Source organism: Artemia franciscana, chromosome 19, assembly GCF_032884065.1.
Source record: "Artemia franciscana chromosome 19, ASM3288406v1, whole genome shotgun sequence".
NCBI lineage: Eukaryota > Metazoa > Arthropoda > Branchiopoda > Anostraca > Artemiidae > Artemia > Artemia franciscana.
The window spans coordinates 5,954,807-5,973,089 of record NC_088881.1 but is presented as its reverse complement, the minus strand read 5'-3'; the positions used below and the strand labels follow the sequence as shown (position 1 = coordinate 5,973,089).

At 36.0% G+C, this 18,283-nt stretch overlaps 1 protein-coding gene across 3 annotated transcripts in view; it reads right to left on the bottom strand.

The window, feature by feature from the left end:
• LOC136039217 (uncharacterized) overlaps positions 1-18,283 on the bottom strand; it is a 91,612-nt gene that overhangs the window by 41,042 nt on the left and 32,287 nt on the right. For 2 of the 3 annotated variants that reach the window (XM_065722748.1, XM_065722749.1), the window contains 2 exons: positions 13,612-13,827; positions 7,572-7,742 (listed from right to left, as the gene is read on the bottom strand). In XM_065722748.1, coding sequence (XP_065578820.1) covers positions 7,572-7,643 — 72 coding nt within the window. In that variant the 5' untranslated portion in view covers positions 7,644-7,742; positions 13,612-13,827. Of the gene's footprint in view, positions 1-7,571; positions 7,743-13,611; positions 13,828-18,283 lie in introns of those variants that run through there. The other variant, XM_065722750.1, reaches the window with a different exon arrangement.

The window sequence follows — 18,283 nt, the reverse complement described above, 5'->3', positions numbered from 1 at the left end:
TTTTGAACAATGCTAGACACTGAACACATGTACGCACACGTGACAGATGACACACATGAACACATGGCAGGCAGGTGTGGTCAAATATGGCTCTGAAGCATGGGCGCTCCGAAAAGCAGATGACAATTTACTAGATGTTTTCCAGAGAAATTGCCTACGGATTGTTCTGGATACCCAGCTGACTGATCGTATTTCAAACAGTAGGTTGTACGAAAAATGTGGTTCAATCCCGCTTTCTATGGCTATAATAAAAGAAAGGTTGAGATGGCTAGGCCACGTTCTGCGGATGAAGGATGACAGATTGCCGAAGATTGTCACTTTTTGGCCAACCATCTGGGGCTACACGGAAAGCAGGTCGTCCTTGTCTGGGTTGGGAGGATGTCATAAATAAAGATTTAAAGGAAATGGGAACTTCCCGGGAGGGTATAAAGAGCCTTGAATAGATTAGGTTGGAGGAGTGTGCGTAGCTGTGTTGGCCTTAGGCGGCTTGGTGCTGCAGTGAGTTATTAGTAGTAGTAGTAGTATGCAAGAGGGTGTAGGAGAGAGGGATAGGGACACATCTTTTCGAAATGCTAAATTTCTTCGAATTTCAGGACACTTCTTTTTCAACTTTTCAACAACTTATTTTCTTATTATCATTCACTACCCCAGAAATAATTCCGGCGCATGACCCTGCACCACGTCACGGTTCTACGTGGCAACGCTTCCGGATAAATTTTTAGTACACAGACCAAAAAACTGTCTGCCGGAAATTCTGGTGCACAGATCAAATCTCATACTGCTCTAACATTTCATAGTTTTGGTACAATCAAAGGGAAAGTGTCAGAATATCACAATTTTCAGTCTTGAATAGCCCTAAGACGGGTACAGGAGGCAAAAAGGATGACCTTGGTACTTTGAATGAAAGTTGTACATCGTTGTGGTTTTCCACGCACGGCCCCGGAAGGGCATATGCAATCATGAAACAAAAATTTTAGTGTAAAGGTAAGCCCATGAGACCCAGATTAGCTGAAATACTGAAATGTCTGTTAGAAAGACATAAGCAGTAAATTGTTACATCGTTGCACTCTTTATTTAATCCATTAAAAAGGGCTATAGGTACTTGTATGATATACCCCCGACCTAATATTCTTCACTGGCACCCAATCCTAATGGGATATACCTAGGTATGATAAAAATATAATATTTTAAGAACATATTTGGGCTATATATTTTCATATTACGGGGGGGGGGGGGTAAAGTATAGCTGGTCTGCATGCCTAATGTGTTAGGTACAATTATTCTGCATATTATGTATTAAGAATTGTTTTCTAACTCCACACTCTCCAAATACTTTTCACCAACCCCCTAAAGTGCAAATATGTAGCCCAAATTATATATTTTCTATCTATTCTGTCACTTTTCTTTGTCTTGACTCATGCCAAACTGAAAGAAACTAACAAAAAAACCGGTTCTACAATGCGTCAACGAAGGAACAACTTGAGCGGTCGGGGGTTTATCATATAAGTACCAAGCTATCTTTTATAATCTATAGCAACCATTTTATTCCACAGTGTATGATATCATCACTAGGAAGAACTATAAGATAACTCGGTACTTTTAGTCACAGAAAGAGGAGGAAAAATGAAGAGAGAAGTGGAAAGATGAAGCAAAAAATAGTTATCAAGTTTGTATAAGCACAAATTTAACAATAATTTATTGTGACTACAAACTATCTTAGAACATCCATTTTCTACACTGATGTCAACGTAGGCTTTTTATAACAAAGGCAGATCGGGAACATTTTTGTTTTGAGAAGCTTTTTTGGGCATATTGTGTAAATTGAGCTTTTTGTTATAGATTGAGCATTAGTCCCACAATGAGGGGCAGTAGATTTGAAGAAATTGTGTTCAAGACTTGAATCCTTTTAGAAGGAGAAACTAGAACAGTTATGACTAGAAAGCCGTATTATTAAGCCTTTTTTGGACATGCCATCATGCTTCAAGCTGTCACCCAGCTATATTAGAAAGCATTTGAGAATGTTTGTGAAGACCAGGAAAATGATTTTTCAAGAATTCTTTACGATCTTATTAATGTTTTTGAAGAAAGCCATATTATACCTTTTCTGGACATTTCATCATGCTTAAACCTGTCACCCAGCTATATTAGAAAGCATTTGAGAATGTTTGTGAAGACCAGGAAAATGATTTTTCGAGAATTCTTTACAAGCTTATCAATGTTCTTTAAGATCTAAAACTTATGACAATTTTGTTGGTGTTGTTAAAGCCGTCAAGGAGAAACTCCAGCCTTTATCTTTACGGTGCAGAAATCAATCGTGACAGTTCAATCAAAACCCCAAGATTTGGAAGCAGAACAAAAAGACGATCACTTTCTAGCAGTTTCATTGTGACGAGGGTCCTAGCTTCTGGTCTGACCACCTCCTAAATGGCAAGTTAATGCTACCATTCTTTATAGCTGTAGGCCATCACAGGTCCATCGCCAACTGTCTGATAAAGTACGTCTTAGAGATGAAGAATCTATCAGATAAAGCGCAAGGCCTATCTGAAAGAAGTTTATTCAATTCAAAAAGGTGACCAGACTTGTTGAGCCTTGTCCCACCGGGTAATAATGTTGAATCCACCATAAATCTTGATTATAGATCATTATTTCTTAACTGTCCCAAGAAGCCTTTTACTTACTAAAGTACCTTTCAAAATAAAGCTTTGGATATCACCCACTGAAAATGATAACGTTCACCACTACTTGGTCCTTTTCCTTACCGTTCTCAAAAACGTTCCAGTCAATAGGTTAGGGCGCTAGAATTGAAATCCTTCGTCTCTGAGGACAGAGATTTGAGTTCTGGTGTCACTGGTTATTTGGTAAAGAGCGGTGTCAGTAGCATGACTCTGTAAGCCCAGGCAGAGTCAATCTAGTTCTAAATGGGCATCTGAAGAAATCTTGGGAAGGTAAACAGGAATTGCACTTCCTGACTGTAAAGTCCAGTGCCGTATAACCATCATGTTCCAAGTATACATTGAGGTAACTAGCTCTCATCATACACAGAACATTCTAATCACTCACTCATTTCTACTTAAATATTTTCAACATTCCCATTCAAAATTTAGGCTCATTTAAATAATTGAAGCACCAAGGACATCAAAATATAAAGAGTTTTTGTCCTCTAGACCAATGTTGATCTATCCGTAATTGAAAATCACGATTTTTCAATATTGTTCTTTTTTCAAACTATAAAGTTTTGGGGGAGTACCATATTTTCGTCAGCGTTGCTACGCTGAGCCGTAAAAGTAAATAAGTAAAACTAATTAGTTTAATTTGTTAACGGTTTTAATCCATACAAATTCAAACATTAACAGTCTATTAAGCTGTTTGGTGTCATATATTTTTACGTTATTTCTGCTCCTTTTTTCCGTACATGTTTCTTTTTCTAAAATTTGCTACCCACTACTACCAAAAACTTCATAACTGCATACGGTGTTTTTTTTTCTTCTTTTTTTAATAAAAATTGACCTCTCCATTTCATTAAGCCTTTTATGATATACAAGCTATAATCATCGACTGGGTTGTACCTGAATGCCAGGCGATAACTTTCAGGTTGCTCTGATTCCTCGGCACGCTTTCTTTTCTTACTTTCTCTATCAGCAGCAAGCCTGATTTCTTGCTGTTCTTGTGATTCCTCGGCACGCTTTCTTTTCTTACTTTCTCTATCAGCAGCAAGCCTGATTTCTTGCTGTTCTTGTAATTCCTCGGCACGCCTTCTTTTTTCACTTTCTCTTTTAGCAGCAAGTCTGCTTCCGCGTTGCTCTGGTAGTTCCTCGGCACGCTTTCTGTTCTTTCTTTCTCTATCAGCCTCAAGCCTGTTTCCTTGCTGTTCTTTTGATTCCTCGGCACGCTTTCTGTTCTTTCTTTCTCTATCAGCCTCAAGCCTGTTTCCTTGCTGTTCTTTTGATTCCTCGGCACGCTTTCTGTTCTTTCTTTCTCTATCAGCCTCAAGCCTGTTTCCTTGCTGTTCTTTTGATTCCTCGGCACGCTTTCTTTTCTGACTTTCTCTATCAGCAGCAAGTTTTTTGGCATAGACTCTTTGAGCATCTTCATCGGCTTTTGCCATTGTAAGTTCATCAGTCATTTTAAACTTAAACATTAATAGATTTCTACGTGAACATATGTCTTAAATATCTTGAATGACGTCACCGTCAAAGCAAAAATGACGACAACTAATTTCATGACGTCAGTCAACACAGAAACATGACGTCACCTGACAGACAGACAGACACACAGACAGACAACTTATTTTTATATATATAGATGTGGCTATAAAACATTTCCACTTAAGGGAATTAAATACCTTAAAATAGTTTTGCAAGCCTCGGATTCATTAGTTGATTTTTTCAAGGGACTAGCCTTGACGATTTTAGTCTGGGTATAAAAGCTTGGAGCTATTCTGGCGCTGTGAGAAGGATAGGGATCGCAGCTCCAATACAAGCTCCTGTCTCCGTCCCTACCTCTCACAGGTAAATCCATGTTCCGTGGTCTCAGAGTGGTGTCAGGATGGAATTTTCACAGGTTTGCGTAACCAGAACCATGACTGCAAACTACGCCGGAGGGTGTCCTTGGGGAGCTGAGCCCCTAAAGGATATTATGGACTAGGTAGGTAGGTTTTCTTTTTATCCACAATATAAACATAAATAAAAATGACAACACTAATAAATTATTGCAGCAAAAAGAAAGTCCTAAGGACTTGTGCTGCAAATTCATATTATGATTTATATCTTATAAATAAATATCTAAACATAACATCTCATGATTATCCACCTAGCCTATCTTATATATAAAAAACAACAACACATACACATGAAAACAATGCACAAATTCTATTAATCCTATTAAATATTATTATCCGGCTTCAGCCCCAACCCCACCCCAAGAAACTGCGAAAAAAGACATCAAAAACCTCCCGTCCTTCAAAATCTATTATCAAAATAAAATGTTTTCAATTTATTTTTACACCCGTATAAAGTGACAGACTCCCTGATGCTAGCCGGCAGATTATTCCAAACAGAAGGCCCCAGATTATGAACCACATATGATGATCTGACTGTTTTTCTTTTTTCATGGCTTAAAAGTTGTGAATTTCTTGTATCATAATTATGGTGCTCCTGATTCATGGAAAAATAATCATGAAAATACTCAGGGCATATATGTCTCATGCTTTGGAACACAAAAATTCATGCCTGGTAGTCACGAATCTGACCAACATTTAAAACATTACACCGGGAAAAGCTAGCAATAGTTTTGGATTCAACCTGCTCTTTTATGTCCGCAATCAATCGAATGCTTTTATTTTGCAAAATCTGGATCCTTTTATAATTAGAAAAAAAACTGCTGGCCCAATGAACACAACCTTAATCTATATAAGGATGAACAAGGGAAAAATAAATGAATTTAAAATCTTGAATGGAAATGTTTTTTTTTTTTTACACGTCTCATAATTCCTAGACACTACAATACCTTTTCCAACTAATATTATTATCTAAATAAAACCCCAAATACCTAACTTCAAAAACTTGATTAATGGGTAAATGTCCAAAAAATTTTTTTATTATTGTCATTAAGTAACCTACCTGTTCTACTAAAGATAATGTAATTTGTTTTAGATGCGTTAACTGCTAGGGAACTACCTACTATAAAACTGCGCAAACGTTTAAGTGCTAAATTGCCTTATGTACAACCTGCACCAAACAACTACCAATTACTGTTATCGCAGTGTCGTCCGCGAAAGAGGTTAGCGCCTCAACTCCAACATGTGAAGCCAAAGAATTAACATAAATAAGATAAAGTAGAGGTCCCGGCACGGAACCTTGAGGCACTCCACACTTAACACCGAGCTCTCGGCTTAATATATCTGATAAAGCAACTTTGATAGTCCGGCCATGCAAGTACGATGAAAAACACTTTACACAAGTACTACCTAACCCAAGCCCACTTAGTCTACTTACAGGAATATTAAAATCAACAGTGTCAAAAGCCTCACGGAAATCTACAAAAAACAGTTAAAGGAACCATATTATTTTCAAGCGCATTATCAACAAAACTTAAAAGATGGTGTGCTGCATGGCTAGTGGAATGTTTACTTCTGAAACTAATCTGTCCATTATGCATTATTTTCTTCGAATCCAAAAAATCATACGATCGCTTATGAATAACTTTGTCATAAATTTTACTAAATAAAGGTAAAATGGAAATTGGTCGCCAATTACAGGGGTCCGAGGGGTCCCCACCTTTATGTAAAGGTATGATTTTAGACTGTTTCAGTTCCGACGGGAAATGTCCTTTAAGCATTGAGAGATTAATTAAATAAACCAGTACCGGCGAAAGATACACCGACACAAAATTAAAAGCCTTTAGGTTCAATCCATCTACACCAGAAGAATTTGATTTAAGGCTACAAACAATTTTTTCAACTTCTTCAACAGTACATGGTACAAATTCAAACCCATCCTGCATGCTTAAAGGATGTGTGTTAATATTGACGGCACCACCACCTCTAGACACTTCATTCAGTTTAACACTACCAATCTTCGAAGAATACTCAACCATGTAATTTACTATTTCCAATTTATCATGAATAATTCTATTATTAGTTTTTAAATCGGTTATACTCGTATCTTTTTTTTCACTTCCTATCACTTCACGGACAATTCCCCAAGTATATTTTTATATCACTAGTAAACGCCAAAGCATGTGTGGATGACAGATTGTGAAATACCAGGATGTCGTACGGAAAGATTTAAAGGAAATTAGAACTTCTTGAGAGGGTGTAAAGATGAGGGCTTGAAGAGAAAAGGATGGAGGAGTGTGCGTAGCTATGTTGGCCTCATGCGGCTTGGCACTGCAGTGATCTGCTAGTAGTATTAGTAGTACTTACCACCATGGAGAACTATTGCGAATCTGCAGTTTGACAAGGTTTTCAATCCAAGTGGGTAGCACCATAGGGAGCTCACAATGTTGCCAAATTGCTCAAATGATATTTCATTTAAACCAATTTTTAACGTCTTCTAAAATCGGCTGCTATCCCAGGCATGCTAAAGTATTTTGAGGGACTTCCCTTACCTGAACTTTAGTGCGAAATTCTGCTCCATTTTAACCAAAAATCAGAATTCACACTTTCTAATGATATAAGTTTCATTAAAACGGAATATCTCTGTCTCTAGTACAAAATGGGAGAAGTTAAATACTTTTTCAAAAATTTCTAGGAAAGTTGATGTCGGCTTTTAGTTTTCTGTCGCTTATTCAGATCCCATATCCAAGCTTAGAAGTTATGGCAAGACCACCCAACCAATTCTAAACAATTTGGCAACAAAAAACTGTTCTAATCGACAAGATAGGGTAATCCTTTAAGGAGTAAAATCCTTTTAACCAAATCAACTATTGTTTATTTTCACTGTTCTTCTTATTTGAACAAGAAATTTAAAGCTAATTTTGGAATATATCACCCTGTGAGAAAAAAAACTTTATACAAATAACTTTAAACATAACTTTATACAATTATAAAACCCTAATTTTTATTTCCTTACCTTTCTAACAAGGGGTTTAAATCGAAATTTCCGTTCCATCGATAAGCAGTTGCACCAGAATGTTTTGTTCATCTTTGAGCAAGGGGGATAAAATCTCTTGAGCTTCTTTCACGCTGTTAAGGTCACCTTCTTCTAGGGCCAATAATAAATTCCCTAAGCCGAATGCTATGCCTAAAAACACAGACCGTATTTTGATTTTTGATGGTGATCCATTCACATGCGAAATTGATCAATTCAAAAAAAAAACGAAGATGTGACACATGATACAAAATACTGGTTTTTATTATTACACAAATTGTCAGGGGCATTTACTTCTACAGCCGAAGCTATATTCCCAATACTGAATACTAGCTTAGAATAAAAGTTACACTTGAAATTTCTGATAGCTGAGCTATTCCTTTGCCAAGTTGATAAAGTTGGGAAATAAAGTTGCAAAATTTCTGGGTTTTAGAATTTTGCATTCATCTCTTTTTTGTGTTTGGTACCGTATATGAGGATTCAGTAGGAAAATATTGGTAGGAAAAAGTATTTTTAGCCCTAGGGAATATAGTACTGGGGAAGAGTATTTTAGACTCCAGGAAAATATAGCACTAAGGAAAAGTGGTTTTGTCCCACCATGGAAAAAGTGGGGTATCAAAGCAGCAATGTCACTTGGCAGTTTTCAAATTTGTTGGCAGATTTTGCCTGAAAATACAATTTTTTACATATAAAAACACTTTTTGCTAAAAAAAAAAGCTTTCAAAACACAAGTTGTGCTGCTAAAGTGTCGGCAGCTTTTGGAATTCTGTCGAATTCTGCTCCTGGCAGCTTTGGAACTTTGTCCATACCTGTTTTTATCTCTAGGGAAGTGTTTTTAGCACTAGCGAAATGTAATATAAGCGAAAGTATTTATAGCACAATAGAATTGTAGCATAGTAGATCTCAGTTCAATAAAATTATATTCTTTCAGTACAATAATTTTTATTTAATAACCAAAGAGTTTTCGTCAGTAAAGAGACTCTTTTATTTTTCATAACTTTTAGTTATTTATATAATTTTTGGATTAAGTTTTAATAGCTTTTATTTCACTTATTTAACTAACTTTAAAGAATTAGCAAATCAAACTAATCGACTTGCTAACTAAAATTAAATTAATAATTATAATAACTTAATTAAAGAAAATTAACAGCTTTTTCGCTAATCATCATTCATTTATTTTTGCTTAGCGTGCTTTTCGCTGAACCTACTGGTTCAGTTTGGCCAACTCTTTCACGAAAGCTGTCTGACTAGAAGGGTGTAATTCGAAAGAAAATCTTGGAGATAGACATAATTCTCGCGTAAGACACAATTTTGTAACTATTTTCTCTCAGATTTATAAGGAATTTATTTTATTAATAAAATTCATAAGTTTGGCATTTTGTTTTAAGGGCAAATTCAACCTCTGTTGCTTCTGCAAGTCGTTTTCGAATGAAAGATCTTAAGCCAAACTGGCCAACCATGACAAAGGACAAAAAAGAGAGAAAAAACTCAATGAAGAACAAATAAACATGACTGCGGCCAGTGGCGAGAAAAACTAAAACGCGCGGATATTTCGTCTGTATGAAAACGAGGCGTCTTCAGCATAGAAGAAACAAAGATAAAAACTAAAATAAACTAGAAACAAATAAACTACTACCAATATTAATAAAATGCAACCGTCACGACTGATCCACATAGGTCACAGAAGATAATAGAGTTGCTTCGACTAGAACACCAAAGGAACTGAAGCAACAATTGCCAGCAAGCAAGGCTTAGAGTGTATCCAGAAAAGGAAGTGTGTTCGGAAACCACAAACTAAATTTCACACGTTTTTCTGGGGTTAAAAATCTAACACGTTTTTTTGGGTTCAACGTCCCCTTTCTAATAGATGAGTTTATTTCAAGAACTTGGAAGCCCCTATTCAAGTGTCCCTTCTTAGATAAAGGTCAAAATGGGTCCAGACTAACAAGTTTCCAAAAGTCACAGATAAGACACTAGTTGTTATTCCCCCGAATCCGGTTGTGATCTCACCTGCTCTTATGAAAGATGTCTTGATAAAACTAGCACATCAAACTTTATCTGTGGCTAAGTCTGCTTGATACCCGGAAACTCCTCCTGGTAGATACCCTGATTTCAAAAATTGAGACACTCTACTTTCCTCCGCCGAATGAATTCAAATCCCATATTATGGGAGAAATTCATAGTTTGAACACTGCCTCTTTCCCCCTGTTCCGTTGAGATCAAATAACCCTTGACAACACCAAATTAGGGACCCCTTCGAGCTCCTTACGTAGATGTCAGACGGTGACACAACTAGTACACTAACTTTTACCTCCTACCAGATCTCGTGTGCATTATCATTCCATTCTTGTAGATGCGCTGCTGACAAGGATTTTGAGAACCCTTCTGCGTCCCTAAAATAAGGATCGTTAGATCGGGCCTTAATTCCAAAAAGGCGCTACTAGCCAACTAGTCTTTTCATACCTGAAGCTTGGTGAGAAACCAACGACGCATTCTGGAAGAATCAACTACCCTAGGAATGATTTATGGACGGATGGATGATAGACTTATCTATCAGCAAGTGAAATGACATCATTTCACTCAAAAAAAGACACAATTAAGACACAATCTTCTTTCCAAAAATTTTCAAGTGAGATCTGAAAGCCTTTTCTGTTGGATTTACAGACCAATAAGATTTGTGAACCTCCTTTAGACCAACAGGATTTGTGAACCTCCATTCCTCTCTCCACAGAGGTGAAATCGGGTCCATGTGTTCCACATCAGTTCCACGAAATCGGTTTCCACGAAATGTCGTGGAAATCGGTTCCACGACACATAGTGGAAGTTTCTGCTTGTTTTCCACAAATTTTATAGGATTCTTAAATTTTGTGATTATAAAATTTAGGCTCCGCGTCTAAATTCCCCCTCAAATAGGATCCAGGTATCATGCAACGACTCCGAGAGCTCCAAGACCAGGTGATAGAAAAATGACGCCAAATCGGCCAAAAAATAAATAATGAGAAAACGAAATGCATGGCTACCCGGACTTAATCTTGACCATCAAATGTGGATAGCAGCATACAGAGCAAGTCATTGATTTTCAATACATCGGAAGCATAATTTAGAAAATTAATTCAATCTCTAAAAAATTACTCACAAAAATTAGTCAAAACAATGGAGCCTTGAACAGACTAGGGAAGTTTTGGCACCCAAAGGGGTGGCAAATTTTCTCTCTATGGCTCTATTTTCAACAGCAAATTTACGACAGTTCTCTTTCACACAGCCGAAAACTGATACTCGAACTAGGAACAAGAGTCAATGATACTTGCTTTCGAAAATTTATATCTAAGAAGAATCCTCAAAATCCACGGGTAGCAGAAGATGAATGACATTCCATCCACCACAAGACAGGCCAGTTTCTTGTGAGAGATTTCACAAGAAACCACGGGTAGGGATACCGTGGCCATATACAGTGAAAGGGGAATCCCCAACTACCAGAAGCAGCGCTTCACTGGTAACCAACTGGTTCACACCATAGAGGAAGCCCAAAAAAATATACCAGAACGAACGAACAGCCTACAACGTACAACAAACGTAGAAGATCGATCTGCGTACGTAAATCCATCCTCTATGTGAGGATGTTTTTGCAACAACTAAACATCAGGAATAATGAAGTCTCCTTCTGGTTGCCTAAGAAGGCTTAAGCAGGTCCAAAGTCTAAACTAAGGTAGCAGGATCGAGTCTGCATCCCCTAAATACTGCTAGTAGAACACTAGCTCTTACAACCTAACCGAGTTTAAAATTGGTCCGTTGAACCAATCTTAAGGGGGAAATTCCCCTTCTTACTCACCATCATAGTTTTAATTAAATTCATTATTCCAGGAACAAGAAATTCACTTGAAGATCACCAGCCAATATACCCAAACTTTAGCATATTTCTATGTGTGTATTAAAATTTTTGCTTTAATTAGCCTCTTCCGAACTTTATTTTTTCACACAAATGAGTGCAACCACCCTAAAATCATTTTTCAAGAAAAACTTCTTCAGATCTTCAGCAAATTTTTGATGATTTAGTGTCTTTTGAGTCCGTTCACCACATTCAATCTTTAACGAGTTCAATCTTCTCAGGCGTCCAGAAACAAACATAGCATCATAAAAAAAAATTGTGCCGTCACAAAGTCTCAAGTTCCTAAGCTAAGTGAAATGAAATAATAAATAAATCAAAAATCAAACAATCGAAAAATAATCAATTTTTTCTAAATAGTAAAAAAAACGATAAAACTTAAGTCGGTGCTTCGTTACCCTGGCCGGACCTCTATGGATCTGAGGTCAGGGCAGTAGCTTCTGAGTTTTAGTACCTAAGAAAACTGAAGCTATCTAACTGGGGATAGTACAGAGGCACTTTTAGGGGGGAGTGGTAGCAGAGGGGCACTTGCTCCTGGCGCAGAAATTTCAGGAGCGAACAATTTGAAAAATAAATAATCGAACGGGTTATAATCGTTTTATGTATTTTTTTTTTTCAAAATAAAGTAGAATGCTCAGTTAATAAATGAAATTAATAAATAAATTGTTAATTAATTAAAAAAATATAAATCAAAATTAAAAAAAAAATACGGATAAGTAAATTGAACAATAACAATTAAAATAATTTAATTCAAATAACTAATAATAATTAAATAATAAATTTAGTTAAGAACAAATTGTTAATGAATTAATAAATTATAAATAGATTATTAATAAATTGAAAATAATTTTGTTAATAAATGAAAAATTTGTCCAACTTTGGCCTGAAAATTTGGTGTGAACAAGGGGAAGGGAAGGAAATCAAGACTTTTCCCAGGACACAAGAGAGGCTAGAGCCATCAACAGGATACTGTTGGCTAAATTCAGTGCTCAGGAGGATCAGTAAAGTAATTAGATAAAATGATAGTGCGTTCGATGAGTACCAATGGGATCAGTACTTTGCTAGGAAAACGTCATTAACGTCATTAACGTAGATGAAATAAAGCAGGGAACAAACGTTCCTTGATGCACTAACAGCCAAAGTAGGCTCTTATAAGAATGAAACATTTATGTCTTGCGCAGAACGTCCGTAGTTACTCTAAACAATGACAAATGAAAGCAAAATTTCATAGAGGCCCTACTCTTTAGAATGGGCACGCCAATCAGGAGGGGGAGGACTGGTAAATGCAACATTGACTTCAAAATCCATTTCTTTTCTCTCTCCACTTAGCAAAAACAAATTAAAAAGCTCTTTTACTAGATTTTGTGTGTTCATTAAACAAAATCAAAAAAAAAAATCCTTGCCTCGTCCCCAAGTTCCCGTGAACTGGTACCATCGCTTGGAACCTAATTAGAAAACTTTATGAACCAAAATCCTAGGACACCGGAATTGGGAACTACTCTCCTAACTTAAAATGCCTTTGGATCCCAAAATTAACAAACTACTGCCCCAATTTTAGATCCCAAAAAATACTGACCTATGTACCCAAGATCCAGTTTTAGCGAGAACCACAAATACTGGCTTAGCATATCGATAAGCTTCGGGTCGAAGACCTGTGTTTCGACAAATAGAAAATTTTTAAGAGATCCACATGTTTTTTCTACATTTTTCAGAACAAATTTCCAGAGCATTTGAATAAACAATACCTACCCCGCATTACAAAAAGTATTGTCCGACAGAAATCGAGAAATTAGAATTCGCAGAAAGATTTTAGAAAGAGAAGGAGATGAAAATCGATTTTGTTACATCTTTGATGCCCCAACGTACTTCCCTTTGGAACGTACACACAACCCGACCCAACGTATCATTTGTACAGAAAAGGATTAATATATATAATGATTACAGACAATACAAATTCTATATACAAATCTACAAATGTATGTATTTTATATACAAATCTACAAGCTGGCAACCCTACCTTCGGAAAAATACTAATCTACAAATCTACAATAAAAAAAATAAAACTACAATCTATATAAAATAAATCAAAATTACAAATCTATATGTTCTATATACAAATTTACAAGCTGGCAACCGTACCTTCAGACAAATTTGTCTCTTGAAACTCTTTAATCTCAGTCGACCAAACTTCAACAAAATCGTAACCAGTGCGTGGTTTCAGGACAGAATACAATAAAAGTATTGACACCTTCAATGTTGCTATTTCTTCTTTCAAAAGCTGAAAACTCGATTTCTTGTCACTTTGTAAATCTTTGAGAGACTCTGAAGCTACAGAAAGGGCTTGATGCAAATCGCCTAAAATTTTAGTACTTCAGTAAGACATTGCGGTCGTTGTGTACATATCTTCCATAAAGAGATCTATATTTCTATACACAACATAATTATTTACGCTAAATAATCATATATAAAATTATATATATATATATATATATATATATATATATATATATATATATATATATATATATCTTCTGTATATATAAAAATAAGTTGTCTTTCTGTCTGTCTGTGGATCAGGTGACGTCATGTTTCTGTGTTGACTCTTCGACAAACGAAATTACAAACCGGGACATCGGGACACAAATGACGACCGGGACACCGCCACATAGGGAATATAAATGACGACCGGGACACTCAAAGAGAAAGCGACCGGGACACAAGGAATGTTCGATTAGCAATCACCATCAACAAAGCACCGGGACACAAATGACGACCGGGACACAGGGAGTATAAATGACGACCAGGACATAAGTAAAAAAAAACTAAAAAAACTAAAAAAAAAGGTAAAAACTACAAAAAAACTAAAAAGAAAAAAAAACTAAAAACTTATAAAAAAACTCAAAAAGCTAAAAACCTAAAAAAAAAAAAAAAATGAAAAAAAAAGGAAAAAAAAATGAAAAATAAAGGAGAAAAACAAAACAAAAAAAAATAAAAAAAAAAAAAAAGAAAAAAAAAAAAAAACTAAAAAAAAGTAAAAACCAAAAAAAAAACTAAAAAGACAAAAAGGGGAAAAATACAAAAATTTATTTCATCATATACCATTTCAAAAACGAATGTATATACAGACCGGGACACTGGGATACAAATGACGACCGGGACACAGGGAATATAAATGACGACCGGGACACAACTACAACGGGGACGCCGGGGGGCACAGGGGGATATATAAATGACGACGGGGACACAGGGAATGTTCGATTAGCAATCACCATCAACAAAGCTCAAGGACAATCATTAGAATCATAAGGTATAACTAAAAAAACTAAAAAAAGGTAAAAAACTAAAAACTAAAAAAAAAACAATTCAAAAACGAATGTATATACAGACCGGGACACCGGGACACAAATGACGACCGGGACACCGGGACACAAGGAATATAAATGACGCCCGGGACACTCAAAGAGAAATCACAGACTGGGACACCGGGACACAAATGACGACCGGGACACATGGAATATAAATGACGACCGGGACACAGGGACACAACTACAACGGGGACGCCGGGGGGCACAGGGGGATATATAAATGACGACGGCGACACAGGGAATCGTCGATTAGCAATCACCATCAACAAAGCTCAAGGGCAATCATTAGAATCATGAGGTATAGATCTGAATACGGATTGTTTTCCCATGGACCATTATATGTTGCATGTTCAAGAGTCGGTAAACCTGACAATTTATTTATATGCATCGACAATAGGACAGCAAAGAAACATATATATATATACATATATATATATATATATATATATATATATATATATATATATATATATATATATATATATATATATATATATATATATATATATATATATATATATATATATATATATATATATATATATATATATATATATATATATATATATATATATATATATATATATATATATATATATATATATATATATATATATATATATATATATATATATATATATATATATATATATATATATATATCTATTCACAGGTGGGACATAGGGACACAACTACAATGGCGCGTAACTAATATGGCGCGTAACGACTTACGCGCGCGGGGGGGCTTGGGGGGCGCGAAGCGCCCCACCAACTAGGTGTTGGGGTGGCGCGAAGCGCCACCCCAACAGCTAGTATATATATATATATATATATATATATATATATATATATATAGTGCAAGGTGAGTGCCAACAAACACATAGTCGCTTAATGTTGGCCACCTGAGGCCAACAGAGCTGCGCATGCTCCTGCTCCACCCCAATCTATTCAAATCTTCACTGTCTATCTCCTCTCATGAAGTTTCTGTTTCATTTAAATTCTTCTTATGTCCATTCCGCACCTTATTTGGGCATAACCTTTGGCAATATTTCATCCTTCTCCTGTAATATATGGCCAAGCCATCTTAACCTTTCTTTTATTATAATCCTAAAAAGTGAAATCGAACCACATTTATTGAACAACTTATTCTTTGATAGACGGCCTGTCAGACGGGTATCTAAGAGTATTCTTAGCCAATTCCTTTGGGAAAAACAGTTAAAAGATCTTCCTTAGCCTCTCTAAGCACCCATGCTTCATAACCATACTTTCTAAAACCACAGTGTTTTCTAAAACGGTACAGTATTTTCTAAAACCATACTTTATAAAACATAGAAACCGTGCTCTAGAAAGTGTTTTCCAAAAACTTCACTTTCTAAAACCAAAATAAATTCAAGTCAGCTCACTGACAAAACATTGCTATCACAGTAAAGTTTAAAGCCTTGATATCACCCTCCCGCGGAACTATCATAATTGCAGCGACAAGTGCAGCCTAATCACGAGCGAACCACGGCCTATAGCGACGGAAAGTTTAAAAGCACATTTTGAAAAAAAAACTATTTAGTACAAAAGAATGCCACTTGAGTTTGATTCATGAATGGTAACTATAATTTCAATTAATCTTTAGGCCTATAGTAAAAGATTATTACAAAAACAGATGTACGTGAATTTTGAAAAAGAGCCAGAAGCCCCTTAAAAGGCGTCAGATTGGAATAAAAAATCACCATTGGAATCACCATGGTCAAAAACACTCTCCTACCGGAAAATTACAGTTCCCCACCTTGAACAAGAAGGAAAATTACTTTTTCACATGGGGAGTACTGATGTATCCCCTTTCTTTATGTGCTTTTTACAAATTCGTCTCGATAACGGCGTAATAAAAAGCCATATTATACTAAAAAAACTATACTTTTTTGGTGTCATTTCTGAAGCTGAAAGGTTGGGACACATTATAAGGGTACCATCATGATGTACATGGTCGACAACCCTAAGCCTAAGGTTTACAACTTCATTCTCCCACCCCTCTTGCATTGCCCCCTCCCAGCCCCTTAGGAAGTTATGTAAATCGTGCGCTGACTAGCAGTAACAGCGGACTGCTACAACACCATAGAGAGATGTTTAATGGCTAATTTCCAAACTCTTGATAGTATCAACGTACTTTTTACAGAATCGTCTTGAAAACCATCATAAAACACCAAATACCACAAACTTTTGGTTCAATTTTCTGGACTAGAAAGTACGGGAAGCATGAAAAAGGTATTGTTAAAATCTACATGATCAAAAACAATGAACTAGAGTTTTCAACCCCCCCCCCTTAACTAACTACTGAAGACCAAGCTACGACCCACAGTAACCAGAAGTTTGAAGACAAGCTTAAAAAATATTTTCCCGGAAAAAAATTGCCATTTGAAGCTGATTCAGGAATGGTAACTATTATTTCAATTAATCTTAATGTTCATCCGAAAACAACCTTAAAGGAATTTCGAAAAAGAGTCATCCGAAGACATGTTTAAAAGCTCTTAATTGTATCTTGTGTTTTTTTTATATATATTCATGTTGATAACACCATTGTATAGCTTCAAACATAGCTTTTTTGTGCCACTTCTGGAGTGGAAAGCCTGGGAAGCAAAACAGCGTTCCCTTAGTTTGTAAAAACTAAAAAAAACGTGTTTTGAAAAAATCTGTCAAATCAAAATTTCGTTTAATTTTATCTAGGAATAGCAGCTATTATTTAAGTTTACCCCAGCAGTAAAAATTAATCACGAAAATATTTTTTGGGGTATTTCGAAATAATACTTGCAATGCTGATTTCTATTGCTACCGTGTCTATTCTTTCTTGTGCATTTCTCCAGCAACATAGGGGCCCTCAAATAACACAAAAAGCCGTCTAAGTGCGCATTTAAAAGCTAATGCTTACGTCTACGCGTCGTAAAGCCTGATAACATAAAGATCATAAAGAGTTACCGAAGTGCGCATTTAAAAGCTAATGCTTACATCTACTTGTCGTAAGCCTTGATAATGTCATGATAAGTCTCGATGTCTTGATAACACCATCGTGAAGTGTCCTATGGCACCCCTTTGTTTGTAAAAATTGAAAAAACGTGTTTTGAAAAAACATTTCAAATTAAAAATTTCTTTTAATTTGATCAAAGAATAACAGCTGTATTCAAGTTGATCCTAAGATTTCCCAAAAATCTCGATCATCCCTTAGTTCTATAGCTATCTACCTTAGTTCTGCCCTAGGATAGATGAATGGATGATAGATTATCTATAAATAAGCAAAAATGGCATCATTTTTATACAATCCTGAAAAAGGCTCAAGCCGGCTTTTCCTCTCACTCAGACTATCTGTCTTGGCTTTGTCTTCAATTGGTCAATGGCTTGATGGCAAATTGATTTTAATTCAAACAACAGTCAGGTTTGAGCCAGAGAGGCGTGATATTCCACAA